Source organism: Hemitrygon akajei, chromosome 3 (assembly GCF_048418815.1).
Source record: "Hemitrygon akajei chromosome 3, sHemAka1.3, whole genome shotgun sequence".
NCBI lineage: Eukaryota > Metazoa > Chordata > Chondrichthyes > Myliobatiformes > Dasyatidae > Hemitrygon > Hemitrygon akajei.
This window is the reverse complement of record NC_133126.1, coordinates 42466554-42481837: the sequence shown is the minus strand read 5'-3', so window position 1 is coordinate 42481837 and position 15284 is coordinate 42466554. Positions and strand designations below refer to the sequence as shown.

At 40.7% G+C, this 15284-nt stretch overlaps 1 protein-coding gene across 1 annotated transcript in view; it reads right to left on the bottom strand.

The window, feature by feature from the left end:
- The window catches only part of degs2 (delta(4)-desaturase, sphingolipid 2), a 61702-nt gene extending 46471 nt beyond the window's left edge, over positions 1-15231 (bottom strand). Inside the window, exon 1 of the mRNA XM_073039679.1 lies at positions 15066-15231. Within this exon, the coding sequence (XP_072895780.1) occupies positions 15066-15147 (82 nt within the window). The 5' untranslated portion in view covers positions 15148-15231. The remainder of the gene's footprint in view (positions 1-15065) is intronic.
- Between the last annotated feature and the right edge of the window lie 53 nt (positions 15232-15284).

The following is a 15284-nucleotide window of genomic DNA, read 5'->3' as shown; positions in this document are numbered from 1 at the left end:
CAAGAAAAAAATTGGATTCAACAAAACTATGAAGCTAGACCACATGCCAATTGTAAACCCTGATGACTTGAACTCAAGCATCCACTGTGCCTCTAGCAAAGCTGTAAGTAAAAAAAAAACCACAAAAAGATTGCATCTACCTTAACATGTTAAAAAAAATTGCCTAGTTATGTCATTATTGCAAAATGCAGGACAAATCTGATACTGCTAATCACTATACAAGTAGTCTACCCACTTCAAGGTTTGATGTGCTGTGCGTTCAGAGATGCAGTCATTTGAGTTACTATTGCCTTTCTGTCAATTTGAACCAATCTGACCATTTTCCTCTGACCTTTCTCATTAACTGGGCATTTCTGCGCACAGAACTGCTGCCCACCGAATGCTCCCTTTTTTTTTTGCACCATTCCCTGTAGACTCTAGAGACTGTTGTGCGTGTAAATCCCTGGATATCAACAGGTTTCTGAACTACGCAAACCACCCTGTCTAGCACCAACAATCATTCTGCGGTCAAAGTCACTTTGATCACATTTTTTCCCCAGTCCGAACAACAACTGAACCTCTTGACCATGTCAGCGTGCTTTTATTCATTGTTGCTGCCACATGATTGGTTGATAGATATTTGCATTAATGAGCAGGGGGTACAGGTGTACATAATAAAGTGGCCACTGATTGTAGGCTATCCCTGACGCTTCTTGAGTAGCTGAATGTCAGCCATCGTCTTGTATTGCTGATGAAGGAAACTCCTGCAACACTGATGAAGGGGGAATTCCAGCAAATTTATCAGAAGACGTTACAAGATTGTGTACAGTATTTTCCATTCGCAATGCTGAGTATCTTGTAGTGAACATCCAAGCAGCAACATAATATTACAAGAGTTCTTCAGTGCAGTGTCACTGGCCTAACCATCTTTGGCTACTTCATTATTGGCCTTCCTTCTATCCTTCATTAAGGTCAGAAAAGAGGACAATCATAAAATTGAAAGCTGCACAAATAATTAACAACTCCTCGGCAAATGAAGCCATTCATGCCTGTATTCAGCAAGACAACATTCAGTAGGAGCCGATAGGCGCCAGTCAATGACCATCTCCAACACAAGAAAGTGTAACAACCTACGCTTAATATTCAATACCATTACCATCACTGCATCAGCTCCAAGTGCATCTTAGATGGGTGGTCACAGAAACACTACTGACCAGAAACTCAACAGGAGTTAACATTAACACTCAGGAACAGATCAGAGGCAGGGAGCAAGTTACTCATCCCAAGTCCTTTCCACGAACTACAGGACAAATTAGAGTACAATAAACTAAAAAGTCATTAAGAAGGTAAAGATGGAAAACAGAAGTAAGCTAGCCAATAATATTACAGAGGGTACCTTTCTGCTGGGTGCTCTTGCCTTCTATCATATCCCAAAGTCGGTAGGTTAAGTGACTACAGTAGCTGACTCCTTGGTTAGGCACAACTGAGGAAAGTTACAGAACTGCAGGGAGAATGGGGCTGATGGATTGCTTATCTGGGGGTCAGCATGAACCCAGGGAGTTGAATTGTTTCCTTTAATATTGTGACAGGTAATTCTTTCAGGAAAAGACATCTTCTTTCCTCCTATCTAGCTGTCATCAAATTCCAGTATTTGTTTTAGTTGGTTACTTAGAGTGAAAGAGACATGTGCTTGACCCTTGCTGACAAAAGCCCCATGGCCAGTAGTGCTAGTTCATCACTTAAACATGCTCTTAATATCCCTTTTACATCATAGATGAGATGTTCTTTGTTGCTATTGCCAACTTTCCCTGCAAGCTTAGTTCTTGTATGTCACATTCCCATTCACTACTCCCTGATTTCAGAACACAGTAGTGAATGGGAAGCTCAATTGCTTGATTTTTTCCTCAAACTATTAGCATAAAGACCTTGCATCAACCCAACTTCTGGGGTAACTAGTTCAAATAAAGTCAAGATGTGTTTGACCAACACACACAAAATGCTGGAGGAACTCAGCAGGCCAAGCAGCATCTAGGAAAAGAGTACAGTTGATGTTTTGGGTCAAAACCTTCAGCGTGGCTGGAGAAAGAAAGCTAGGGAGTAGATTTAAAGGTGGGGGGAGGGAAAAGATTAACACAAGGTGTCAAGTGAGACCTGGAGGGGGAAAGATAAAGAGCTGGGAAGTTGATTGGTGAAAGAGACAGAAGCCCATGGAAGAAAGAAAAGGGGAGAGGGACCCCCATAACCTGTAAACAGCCCATCTCTACCTCTAGTGCTTAAATAATTCTCGAAACTTACAGTGCTAAATACCATACAGAACATTTGGTCAAACAACATTTAGTTAAAATGAACATTTGGTTAAAAGTTTGAGAGTGCCATGGTTTTCAAGGGATATTGGAAACTTGGTTTGGAAAAAGAGGGAGATCTACAATAAATATAGGAAGCATGGAGTAAATGAGGTGCTCGAGGAATATAAAGAATATAAAAAGAATCTTAAGAAAGAAATTAGAAAAGCTAAAAGATATGAGGTTGCTTTGGCAAGTAAGGTGAAAATAAATCCAAAGGGTTTCTACTGTTATATTAATAGCAAAAGGATAGTGAGGGATAAAATTGGCCCCTTAGAGAATCAGAGTGGACAGCTATGTTTGGAGCTGAAGGAGATGGGGGAGATTTTGAACAATTTCTTTTCTTCGGTATTCACTAAGGAGAAGGATATTGAATTGTGTAAGGGAAACAAGTAGGGAAGTTATGGAAACTATGACAATTAAAGAGGAGGAAGTGCTGGCACTTTTAGGAATATAAAAGTGGATAAGTCTCTGGGTCCTGACAGAATATTCCCTCGGACCTTGAGGGAAGTTGGTGTAGAAATAGCAGGGACTCTGACAGGAATATTTCAAATGTCATTAGAAACGGGGATGGTGCCGGAGGACTGGCATATTGCTCATGTGGTTCCATTGTTTAAAAAGGGTTCTAAGAGTAAACCTAGCAATTATAGGCCTGTCAGTTTGATGACAGTGGTGGGTAAATTAATGGAAAGTATTCTTAGAGATGGTATATATAATTATCTGGATAGACATGCTCTGATTAGGAATAGTCAGCATGGATTTGTGCGTGGAAGGTCATGTTTGACAAATCTTTTTGAATTCTTTGAAGAGGTTACGAGGAAAGTTGATGAGTGTAAAGCAGTGGATGTTGTCTATATGGACTTCAGTAAGGCCTTTGACAAGGTTCCGCACAGAAGGTTAGTTAGGAAGGTTCAATCATTAGGTATTAATATTGAAGAAGTAAAATAGATTCAACAGTGGCTAGATGGGAGATGCCAGAGAGTAGTGGTGGATAACTGTTTGTCAGGCTGGAGGCCGGTGACTAATGGTGTGCCTCTGTATTGGGTCCAATGTTGTTTGTCATATATATTAATGATCTGGATGATGGGATGGTAAATTGGATTAGTAAGTATGCAGATGATACCAAGGTAGGAGGTATTGTGGATAATGAAGTAGGTTTTCAAAGCTTGCAGAGAGATTTAGGCCAGTTAGAAGAGTGGGCTAAACGATGGCAGATAGAGTTTAATGCTGATAAGTGTGAGGTGCTACATTTTGGTAGGACTAATCAAAAAAATGGTAGGGCATTGAGGAATGCAGTAGAACAGAGTGATCTAGGAATAATGGTGCATAGTTCCCTGAAGGTGGAATCTCATGTGGATAGGGTGGTGAAGAAAGCTTTTGGTATGCTGGCCTTTATAAATCAGAGCATTGAGTATAGGAGTTGGGATGTAATGTTAAAATTATACAAGGCATTGGTAAGGCCAAATTTGGAGTATTGTATACAGTTCTGGTCACCAAATTATAGAAAAGATATCAACAAAATAGAGAGAGTACAGAGAAGATTTACTAGAATGTTACCTGGGTTTCAGCACCTAAATTACAGGGAAAGGTTGAACAAGTTAGGTCTTTATTCTTTGGAGTGTAGAAGATTGAGGGGGGACTTTATAGAGGTATTTAAAATAATGAGGGGGATAGATAGAGTTGACGTGGATAGGCTTTTCCATTGAGAGTAGGAGAGATTCAAACAAGAGGACATGATTTGAGAGTTAGGGGTCAAAAGTTTAAGGGTAACACGAGGGGGAATTTCTTTACTCAGAGAGTGGTAGCTGTGTGGAATGAGCTTCCAGTAGAAGTGGTAGAGACAGGTTCTGTATTGTCATTTAAAGTAAAATTGGATATGTATATGGACAGGAAAGGAATGGAGGGTTATGGGCTGAGTGCGGGTCAGTGGGACTAGGTGAGTGTAAGCGTCGGCACGGACTAGAAGGGCCGAGATGGCCTGTTTCCGTGCTGTAATTGTTATATGGTTAGAATAGAACAAGAGACCAGCACTTCCTCTGCTCTGTTCTGTAATGTTGCCCTTGCTGTACAATAAAGCATTGTGTGCATTACCGATTAGTGTCTGACTAATGTCAAATTGTTGATTAATGCACTACTAGAATAGGTTGCAGGTCGTTATTCCTGTTCTCTATTTCTATCTAGTTCAATTCCAACTGAAATAAAGACTTGTATTTATATAGTAACTTTTGTAGCCAATAGCATACTTTATATCTACTTGAAAAGGCAATCAAAGGCTTCAGTTTAATAATTGGCTTGAAAGAGAGCATCTTTGAACCCTTGATTTTTGTGTTGCTTTGGAGTGAGATTCAAACCTACCCATTTTCCTATCTTCAAGCTGTACTGTACAGTATTAGTAAGACCATAAGATACAGGAGCAGAATTAGACCATTTGGCCAATTGAGTCTGCCTTGCCATTTCATCATGGCTGATCCAATTTTCCTCTCAGCCCCAATCTCCTGCCTTCTCCCCATATCCCTTCATGCCCTGACCAATCAAGAATCTATCGTCCTCTGCCTTAAATATACTTAAAGACTTGGCCTCCACAGCTGCCTGTGGCAACGAATTCCACAGATTCACTGCTGTCTGGCTAAAGAAATTCCTCCTCATTTCTGTTCTAAAAGGATGCCCCTCTATTCTGAGGCTGTGTCCTCTGGTCTTAGACTCTGCAACTATAGGAAACATCCACTCTATCAAGGCCTTTCATCATTTGATAGGTTTCAATGAGGTCACTCATCATTCTTTTGAATTTCTAGTGAATACAGGCCCAGAGCCATCAAACACTCTTCATATCCTGGAATCATTCAATCCTGAAATCAATTCTGTGAATGTCCTTTGACCCCTCCCCAATTTCAGCACATCCTTCAAAGATAAGGGCTCAAAACTGCTTACAGTAGTCCAGGTGAGGCTTCATTAGTGCTTTATAAAGTCTCAACATTACATCCTTTCTTTTATAACCTAGTCCTCTTTTCCATCCTTGTGTTTATATTCTAGTCCTCTAATCTTTAGTTGAACAGTTAATATTCATCTAAAAATTAGAATCAATTATAGTATATACCACAGAAGACAACCATTCAGGCCACTGTGTATATTCTGATGAGTCGCTGCAGCACATCCTCAGAGTTCAAAGCTCAAAGTAAATTTATTATCGAAGTATATATATGTTACCATATTCTACCTTGAGGTTCATTTCCTTGCAGACACTTACAGGAAAAATACAACAGGAATTTTATGAACAACTATACATAAACAAAGGCCAACAAACAGCCACTGTGCAAAAGACAAACTGCATATAAAAATATTACTGAGAACACGAGTTGTAAAGAGTCCATGAAGGTGTCAGAATAGTGGTGAAAGAGGTTACCCACGGTGGTTCAGGACCTTGTACCTGGTGGTGTGGGACCCAAGGATTCTGTGCCTGCTGCCTGATGGTAGTAGCAAGAATACAGCATGGCCAGGGTAGAGTTCTTTTGATGATGGATGCAGCTTTCCTGTATCAGTGCTCCATATACATGTATTCAATGGTCGGGAGCACTTTGCCTTTGATAGACTGGACTATATCTACCACTTTCTGTAGCCTTAACCGCCCCTGGGCATGCTTGTTTCCGTACCAGGCCATGATGCGTCCAGTTAGGGTACACTTCACTGCATCTATGGAAATGGTCACATGCCAAATCTACACAAACTTCTAAGGGAGAGGCATTGCCCTGTGATGTCACTAATGCGCTGGTCCTTGGACAGAACCTCTGGTATATTAATGCCAAGGAATTTAAAGCTACTTACCCTCTCCACTTTTGTTTCCCTGTGCAATTCTGTAGATTGTACAAGCTGCTGCTGCTGCGTTTTGATGTTGGAATGACTGAATAGTTATGGATAGGGTTCCTATAAAGTTTGATACTATATCCTGTATGGTGTCAAGCTTCTTGAGTGTTGTTAAAGGTGCACATGTCTAGGCAAGTGAAGAGTATTCCATCACACGCCTGACAGCAAACAGCAATTGGGAATTAGGAGACTCCCAGGCTCTGACCTGCTCCTGAGCCACATCGTGTATATGGCTACTTCAGATCAGTTTCTGGTCAACTGTAACCCCCAACACTGTAAAGTTGGGTATTCAGTGACAGAAATGACATTATATGCTGAATTTTATTTTGTTAGACATTGTCATTGCCTGGCACATATGTTATTTTCCACCTATCAGCCCAGACCTGGATATTGCCCAAACATTCCCAATCCTAAACCTTCAACTGATGGAAGGTCATTGCTGAAGCAACTGCAGAAGCTTGGGCCTAGGACACTGCTGAGGAACTGCTGTAGAGGTGTCCTGCAGCTGAGGTGATTGATGTTCTGGTACCGCAACCATTCGCATTTGTACCAAGTACAATTCCAACTAGTGGAGGGCCTCACCCTCACAATTCCCATTGACTCCAGGGCTCCTGGATGCCATACTCAATCAAGTACTGCCTGATATAAAGGGTAGTTAATCTCACTTTGCCTCAGACATTAGGCACCTCTGTCTATGTTTAGGAGCTGAGTGACTTCGGTGGAATCCATTCTGAGTTCCTGTAAGCAGATAGTTGCTTGATGCACTTGGAGGTACAGCAAGCCAACTTTATGAGATTATACATCCTAATTCAGAGTTAACGGCAACAGTAACTGTAAAATTTGGTGACATCTGTAAAGTCACTTTTACTGTCATGTTTAAATAACTTCTCTATTATTGATAACTATTACTAAAGGGTCGATTATTTGTTCAATACTTGCTACAACTATTACTTTTTAAGTTATTTAATTTGCACATAATTAAAATGAGAGCAGTATTGCTCTCGTTTTAATAATATACAAACTAAATAATTTAAAAATTAATGTTTTTATTGATCTGGATTTGCTCACCAGCCACATGTTACTGTTTTTTTTTTATTAAAGGTCTTTTATAATTCATTGGACCAAATTAATTTTGTTCATGCAGGTATTGTCAGAAATAGTTTTCAATGGTTACTCAAGTTACATGAACTGTTTAGGGAATCACTGGAGGGCAGCCACCTACTGACTGTCAGTGGATGTCATTAACACTTGGGAAATAACAGCAGCACACAAGTGTAAAAAGCCACCTCACACTGTCCATTGCTATTCATTCCCAATCTCTAGTAATGCATTTAAGGAGTGGAGCACAGTAGCCAGGTTTGGCAGAAACCTGTTATAGTAATTACAAATCCTAAAAAGAACCACAATTATGACACATCATGGCCTTGGGGCATCCAACCACTGCTTGAATTTTCTCAGTACGCTTTTGCAATTCTTGTACATCAAAATTGTTATCACAGCAAGTGATGCTTGGATTAAAGAATTCTCTGTTGTCCCATTGTGCTCTGGGCCCCATAAACTTCTAATCTTTTTAACACCATCTTGAGATTTTGGAAATGTTCCACGTCATCCTCATTGGTAACAATGATGTCAACCAGGTCACACTGAGTGCCTGGGCAGCCTCGTACACCTGATCCATAGCTTTCTGCCAGAGTGCAGGTGCAGATGCTACTACAAGAACAAGTCTATAATAGTGATAAAACTCTTTGTTGAGTGTTGAGCAGTGAGAAAAACTTTGGACACTTCTTTCATCTGCATCTATAGATAGGCCTCAGCTAAGTCCAGGTTGCTGAAGTGTTTTCCTGCAGAAAGGTTTGCAAAGATATCCTCTATCCTGGGTAGAGGGTATTGATCTACTTTCAGTACTAGGCTGATAGTGACCTTAAAGTCACCACAGATCCTGAAAGAAAACAACTTCTTTGTTACTGGGAATAATTACATAGTCCATGGGCTTCATTCAACTTTGAAAAGAATTCCTTCAGCTTCCATGCAACCTAGTTCACTGGCTACTTCATCACAGATGGTATAAGGAACCAAATGGGCCTTGTAAAACTTTGGTGTGGCATTTCCATTTAACACTATTTTACCCTTGATATGTGAATTTTCTAGTGCTATCTCCCTGAACACTGCTGTGGCATAATCCAGTACCTTTCTTAATTCATTTTCCATTCACACTTTAGCAGGGGCTGTGGCATGCAAATAGTAGTTGAATCACCAATCAAGTTGTTGTTGTCTCAGCCAATCACAGCACCAGAATGTTCTGTTTTACCACATACAAGCCCACTGTGGCTCATTGGTTGTTGTATTTCACTGTTACAATTGTCATTCCCACAGGAGTGATCTGTTCTCCAGTGAGAGTTCTCAGTTGGATATCTGCAGGTTTCAGTTCAGTATCTTTGAAATGCTGTTCAAATCCATTTTGTAGAATGACTGGAACAGCAGAGCTGGTGTCCAATTCATTTTAATTACTTTGTCATTCACTTGTGGTGTAAGCCAATTGCTTGTCTATTGTTAGTTTTCACATTGTAGATTTCAAGGATACCCAGTCCTGTGTCTTCCCTTCCAAAGAACATATGCTGCGCTTGAACAGGTAGGTAGTCATCTTGGGTTTATTTATAATTTCCTTGTCACCACTGTTATGTTTTGTAACTCCAAACATAAAACTGATTGAAAATCAGTTGGGAATATTCATGTACCTTCTTTGTTTGGTTTTTACTTTAAGCGAGGTGCTTACATATTACACGGTACATGAAAACAGATGCCACTTACATACTTTGTACATACAACACAAAATGAATTCTATAAAGTGCTTAATCAAATAGCATATTTACATTACTCAAATATTACTGAACTATTAAAATAAACAATAGAGAATACTCAAAAATAAGAGATTCGCTCCAAATTTAACTAAAGGTCAAATTTCACTGAATACCAAACTAATAGACCCTACATAGTTCCTACCCATTACCAAATTTCTCAAAACATAAATTTTCAAGGCATTTGTATTTATCTATAAAAGTGTGCATATTATTAATTTGCTCTTGAAGAGATCGGTAATGAAAATTTAACAAATGATGTGATAGCATTGAATTGAAACAATGTCATAATTTAGTATTAAATATTAATTGTCATTGTCGCTGCAGACTGTAATGGGAAGGCCACACAGTGAAACGTTACACCAGTGTCACCCTTCCACCAACCCCCACCCTCATTTCTAACATTTTCCAGGAGGACCCGAAACATTGTTGAGAAATCCCACCACCCATCCCACAATCTCTTTGACCCACTGCCATCAGGAAGGAGGGACAGAAGCATCAGGACTAGGACTGCCAGACTGAGTAACAGGCTAAGGAATATCCTGTCACCACCAAGGCCTCATCACTAGGAGGGTGAGCTGTTTGCTATTTGCCCATGCTGCTCACTACATGCATTTTAAATCATATTTTATTAACTTAGGATTTGTGATTTTGTTTTATGTGCTGTGTATGGTTTGTGGATGCACCATGGTCCAGAGGAACATTATCTCATTTGGTTGTAGTCAGATGACAATAAACTCAAAATTTAAATTATGAAACCACCACCCAATCATTTACTTTTTTCACATGGATGTCACAAATACTGACTATTTTGTATTTTGGAAGGAAAACTTTTAAGTGCATTTTTTTCTTAACAGTTGAACAAGGAATCGAAGGTCTGTAAATCATTCACAACATCAAATGGATACACATAATTAAATCCCCAATTTAAAACAAACAAGTTAATGATTACTGAAGGCAGATGAGAATAATGCTGACTTCTTAAACACCTCCACCTTCCCAGCAGTATTTAACCTACATCTTGAGAACATAAACCATTTTAAGTCACACACTTTTCAGGTGTGTACATACTATCCCAATCCTTTGTAACAGCTGGGTCAAAATCCTGGAATATAGCCTTACTAGATTGACTAGGAAATCATTAGCCCCGCATACAGAACACAGGTGCTCCATAAAACACACACGTAATCCAATGTGGGCACACCACGCAGTGAGCACTTAATTACAATGGAATAAACACATGCATCAGTGCTTCACCTAGAAAGGCTGCTATTCCCCAATTTCACCCCGCTATATTCCCATAATCTTTTCCAATCTTCCCCTAATCCCAAATGATCAATCCTTAGTGAAAGCCTAAACCACTACATCTTCATTTATAAAATTCCAAGCCTGACAAGACAATGAATCTTCCTTCCATTGTATCCAACATTACTTTAACCAAGATCGTTCAAACCAGATTTCAGACTATTTCTCCCATCTCCAGAGTTGCCAATCCACTTAGACCCTCATTCTGATCTCTCACCTATTCTCTTGCTAACTCCTATATGACATTGGCTACCCCAATATTTCCACACCACTCCCTTCTTAATTTGCAGCAGTCCACACCAACACTAATATTGTCATCAAATCTGCCAAAAACAGAAGTGCTAGTATGCCATGGCAAACTGACTTCTATCTCAAAAGTCAAACACCAGCTCTGACATATTTTCATTTCTCCCTTTGGAACATGATCCCAACACCAACACCCGCACATAAACACAACTCAAAAATGTAATCAATTTGCTGCCCGTTTTCACCCTGCTCTCATTTTCACACAACCCACCTCTGACTCTTGCCTTCCCTTTCTCCATAAGAGATAGCATTATCAAAATAGATTAGCCCATAGATGTCCGCAGCTATACTGACTATACCGTTTCCCACCATGCCCCCTATAAATGCATTGTTCCACTCTCCTAGCTTGATTGCCTTTGTTGTATTTGCTCTAACAAAGAGACTTTATACACAGGTATCTCTAAACTCACATCCCAACTGTGGTTTCCCTTCTACTATAATAGTCAGAGCCCTTGACTGTTTCCTGCACAGGTCCCATTCCACTGACTTCCCTATTCAATGGATCATCAGTTATCATTTCTGTCCGCTCCGAAAAGTCTCCTCTTCCAGAACCATCTTTTGTTTGACATCTACCATCATCAAGTTCTCAAGAGGCTGGTTAACTCCAACCTCCCAGACAATCTTGATGCACTGCAATTCACTTACTGCTGAACCAGGTCTATGACACATGCCATCTTCCTGAAGTATCTGGACAGTAAAAACACCTGTCAGAATATTGATTATTGACTACAGTTCTGCCTTCAATACCGTATCTCCAAGCAAACTCATCTTCAAACTTCTAGAAATTGGGAGACAACAGCTTCCTCTGAAACTGGATTCTTGACTTCCTGCCCTATAGGCTGGAATCACTAAGGATAGACAGAAACACCTATACCATGATTACCCTCAACATTAGTGCCACACAAGGCTGCATCCGCAGAGTCCTACTCTACTCTGTGTATTCCCACAGCAGCAAGGACAAATTCTGCACTAACCCCATCTACAAGTTGGCAGCTGATACCACAGCAGTGGGCTTCATCTCAAATAATGATGAATCAGAGGATAGGTAACCCCTTTCCCTTCCTCTATTCCCTACTCTGACCTTTCACCTCTTCTTACCTACCTACCAATTCCCCTTGTGTTCCCTCCTCCTTCCCTTTCTCCAATGGTCCATTCTCCCCTCCAATCAGATTCCTCATTCTCCAGACCTTGACCTTTCCTACCCACCTGGCTTCACCTATCACCTTCTAGCTAGTTTCCATCCCCTCCCCCAATGTTTTATTCTGGCACCTTCCCCCTTTCTTCTCAGCCCTGAAGAAGGATCACTGTCCAGGCAGCGACTGTTTATTCATTTCCATAGATGCAGCCTGACCTGCTGTGTTCCTCCCCCATTTTGTGTGTGTTGTATGAGTAAGAGATAGCCTAGTGATATGATGTCATGATAGCCTTCCCCTCAACATTAGCAAAACAAATGAGCAGGTCATTGACTTCAGGAAGAGATGCCGTGCCCTTGCTCCTGTTTACATCAATGGTTAAGAAGAGCTTCAAAAGTTTCCTGGAGTGAACAACACCAATGCCTTGTCCTAGTCGAACCACAACCAAGAAGGCTCACCAGGGCCTCTACTTCTTCAGGAGGTTAAAAGAATTTGTCTCAAAATTGGGAAAATAAATATTGACTCTCACCAATATTTATCAATGCACCATAGAAAGCATTCTATCTGGATGCATCATAGCTTGGTGTGGCAGCTGTTGAATATGGACCACAAGGAACTGCAGAGAGTTGTAGACACAGCTCAGCACATCATAGAAACAAGAATTCTCTTTGTGGACTCTGTCTATCTTTCTCACTGCCCCAGTACAGCAGCCAGCATAATCAAAGACCCCACCCTCCCCAGACAGGCATTCTCTCTTCTCCCCTTCCCATCAGATAGAAGATAAAAAAGCATGGAAGCATGGGTCACCAGGCCCATGGCCAGCTTTAAGCCATTGAACAGTTCCCTAGTACAATAAAATGGAGTTTTGACCTCACAATCTACCTTATGTTACCTTCACTGTATTTTCTCTGCAACTGTAACGCTCTATTCTGCACTGTTATTGTTTCACCTTGAACTACCTCAATGTACTGTTGTAATGAATGGTATGCAAGACACATTTTTCACTTTACGTATGGCAACTTAAATGATCAACCGCCTTCTCTTTCAGCATTTTAAGTCACGCTTTCCTCTTGAGATTCCCTGATCCACTTTTCCATCAACAACCACTCCTTACAATATTTCCAATGCAAACAGCTAATGCCATGCTTGCTCTTCCACCCATTCCCACCAGACAGTTCGAGTGAAGCAGAGATTCACATGTCCTTCATTCAGTTTCCTGAACTGCAGTCATAGTTCATTGTGTGGTCTCCTCCTGCTTTGGCCAGCACTTGCACCAAGTCTACAGAGAAACCCCGAGCTTCCACATTAATTCACCTGCCTGTACCCTTGAAATTGAAATGTCTCTGTTCATCAGAACTGGACATGTCCATTCTAAATCATATATCTATAATATTGGCTCAGGTTCTTAAAATGGTTTGATCTGCAGACTACATGCCACAGTCCTGCCATTCGCAACAAATTATGGCTGCTTTGTTTGCATTACCACCTTCTAACTGCCACCACCCAAAGGCATTTACACCTCATATCCTGACGAAGGGTCTCGGCCCGAAACGTCGACAGTGCTTCTCCTTATAGATGCTGCCTGGCCTGCTGCGTTTCACCAGCATTTTGTGTGTGTGTGTTGTTTACACCTCATCTCCCCAGCTGGTGTTACCTATCTCGAAGATAGAGCTGTTGTGTTTTGGCGTCGTCACTACCTCCTCCCACAGATGCTGTCTGGCCTGCTGAGTTCTGCCAGCATTTTGTGTTTTTATATATCTGTTCCCTTTGTTTTCTCCATCCTTCTCTAAAGGACTCAAAGGGAGAAGGCAGAAGAATGGATTAACAAATCAACCATGATGGAATGGCAGAGCAGATTCGATAGCCTATTTCTGCTCCTGTGTGGCACATGGTCTTCCCCACTTTGTTTGAATCGTTCCCAGTTCTGACAAAGGGCTGGTGCTCTGAAATGTTAATTTTGCTTCTCTTTTCCACAGATGCTGACTGACCTGTCAAGTATTTCCTGTTTTTTTTCGAACTGAAAACATGGCCATTAATGCCGGAGCGATTAAAACTTCGATGCTCGAGTGAACGGCAGAGTGCGAGCAAAGCGAATTGAAAGGACTGATGGGCCGCGTAGAAATCATCGGTCAAAAAGAATCCTTTAACTTAATGAGTTAAACTGAGCAACAGAGCAACTGAACAAAATCGAACCAGTCTTTAAGTAGAAATTTAAAAATAATCAAACTTTTCAAACGTTGACGCAGGGAATAGACTTAAAATGGGATCCTTTTAAGATGTTATTCTATTACATTTACGCATTAATGTAATAACGTTATGTATTAATATGAGAAGCATATCAAAGTGCTAAATGTAGGTTGTTGCAGGAACTCTTGGGTCCAACCTGAAAAAGTCACTATTTTCATAATGCTTCTTCATTTTCAATGTGGAATACGATAAATCCACTACTTGCACGCACTTAGATTTGCGACAGGTATCATGGAAATTTATTCAACAGTGAAAACAAAGTTTACTGCCGCACCTAAATGATCCTTGTCCAGCCCCACCCGACTGACCAAAAAGAAACAATCTTCACGATGTTATACAATTATCTTTCCAAACATGCTGTAATCATGTTTAGATTCCTTATAACTTTGGAATGAAAAGCGAGCGCAGATCTTTCAAAAGGCTAAATTTGCTACGGAATCGTACAATATTGATGTGTTTTTTTAATATATCGTGGGATAGGTCGGTCTGAACCACAAACCTTCGAACCTCTAAGTTTCAACCTTCGAACAATACCTTATTTAGCTCTTAACTTGATTCAAAAAGGTATTAGAAAATGTTTTCACCTGTGCACCTGGCATTTAATCACCAGCAAAGTGCACAGCGAAGTATTTCAAATGTTGAATACCCGGTATAATAAATGGGGAATTGAAAAGGGAACTGCATGAAGCGATTAATAGCGTGCAAGTACCTACCTGTCTGGTAAAAAGGTACAAGTCAATCGCTTTCCGAATCAGTTGCTGTTAGCGTATTATATACACAGTCCACTATGCATTACAGGTGCTCAAAGAAAATTCTGGTCCCACTTTTGTACGTGGACTTAACCTTAACATATTTTACACCCATAAAGAAAATTTGCAACTTCGTAAAAACCGGTCTTACAAATAATGCAAACTCTTTCGGAGCCAGTATAATTCGAGGAAATAGTCTGCAAATGACAAATAGACTACTCCATCAAAAACTATCTTCAGACAACTTTTATTTATACCTTTTCTTAGATGAAAGAGGATTGCTATACATACCTAACATTTCTTTCCTTCTCTGCGTATGAGGCTGATCGGTGTACACCCATTCAAAATCAACGCGCTTGGCTTTAATCCCCATGCTGTCGGATGCAGGATACACCACCCTGCCGCCAGCGCACCTCTACCCCCTTTGCGCGCTGTCAGTTCATTCACTCGGTTTAAATCGTCCGCTGCAACCCCGGCGCCCGCCGCTAGGGGGCGTGCGGCTGGAAGCGG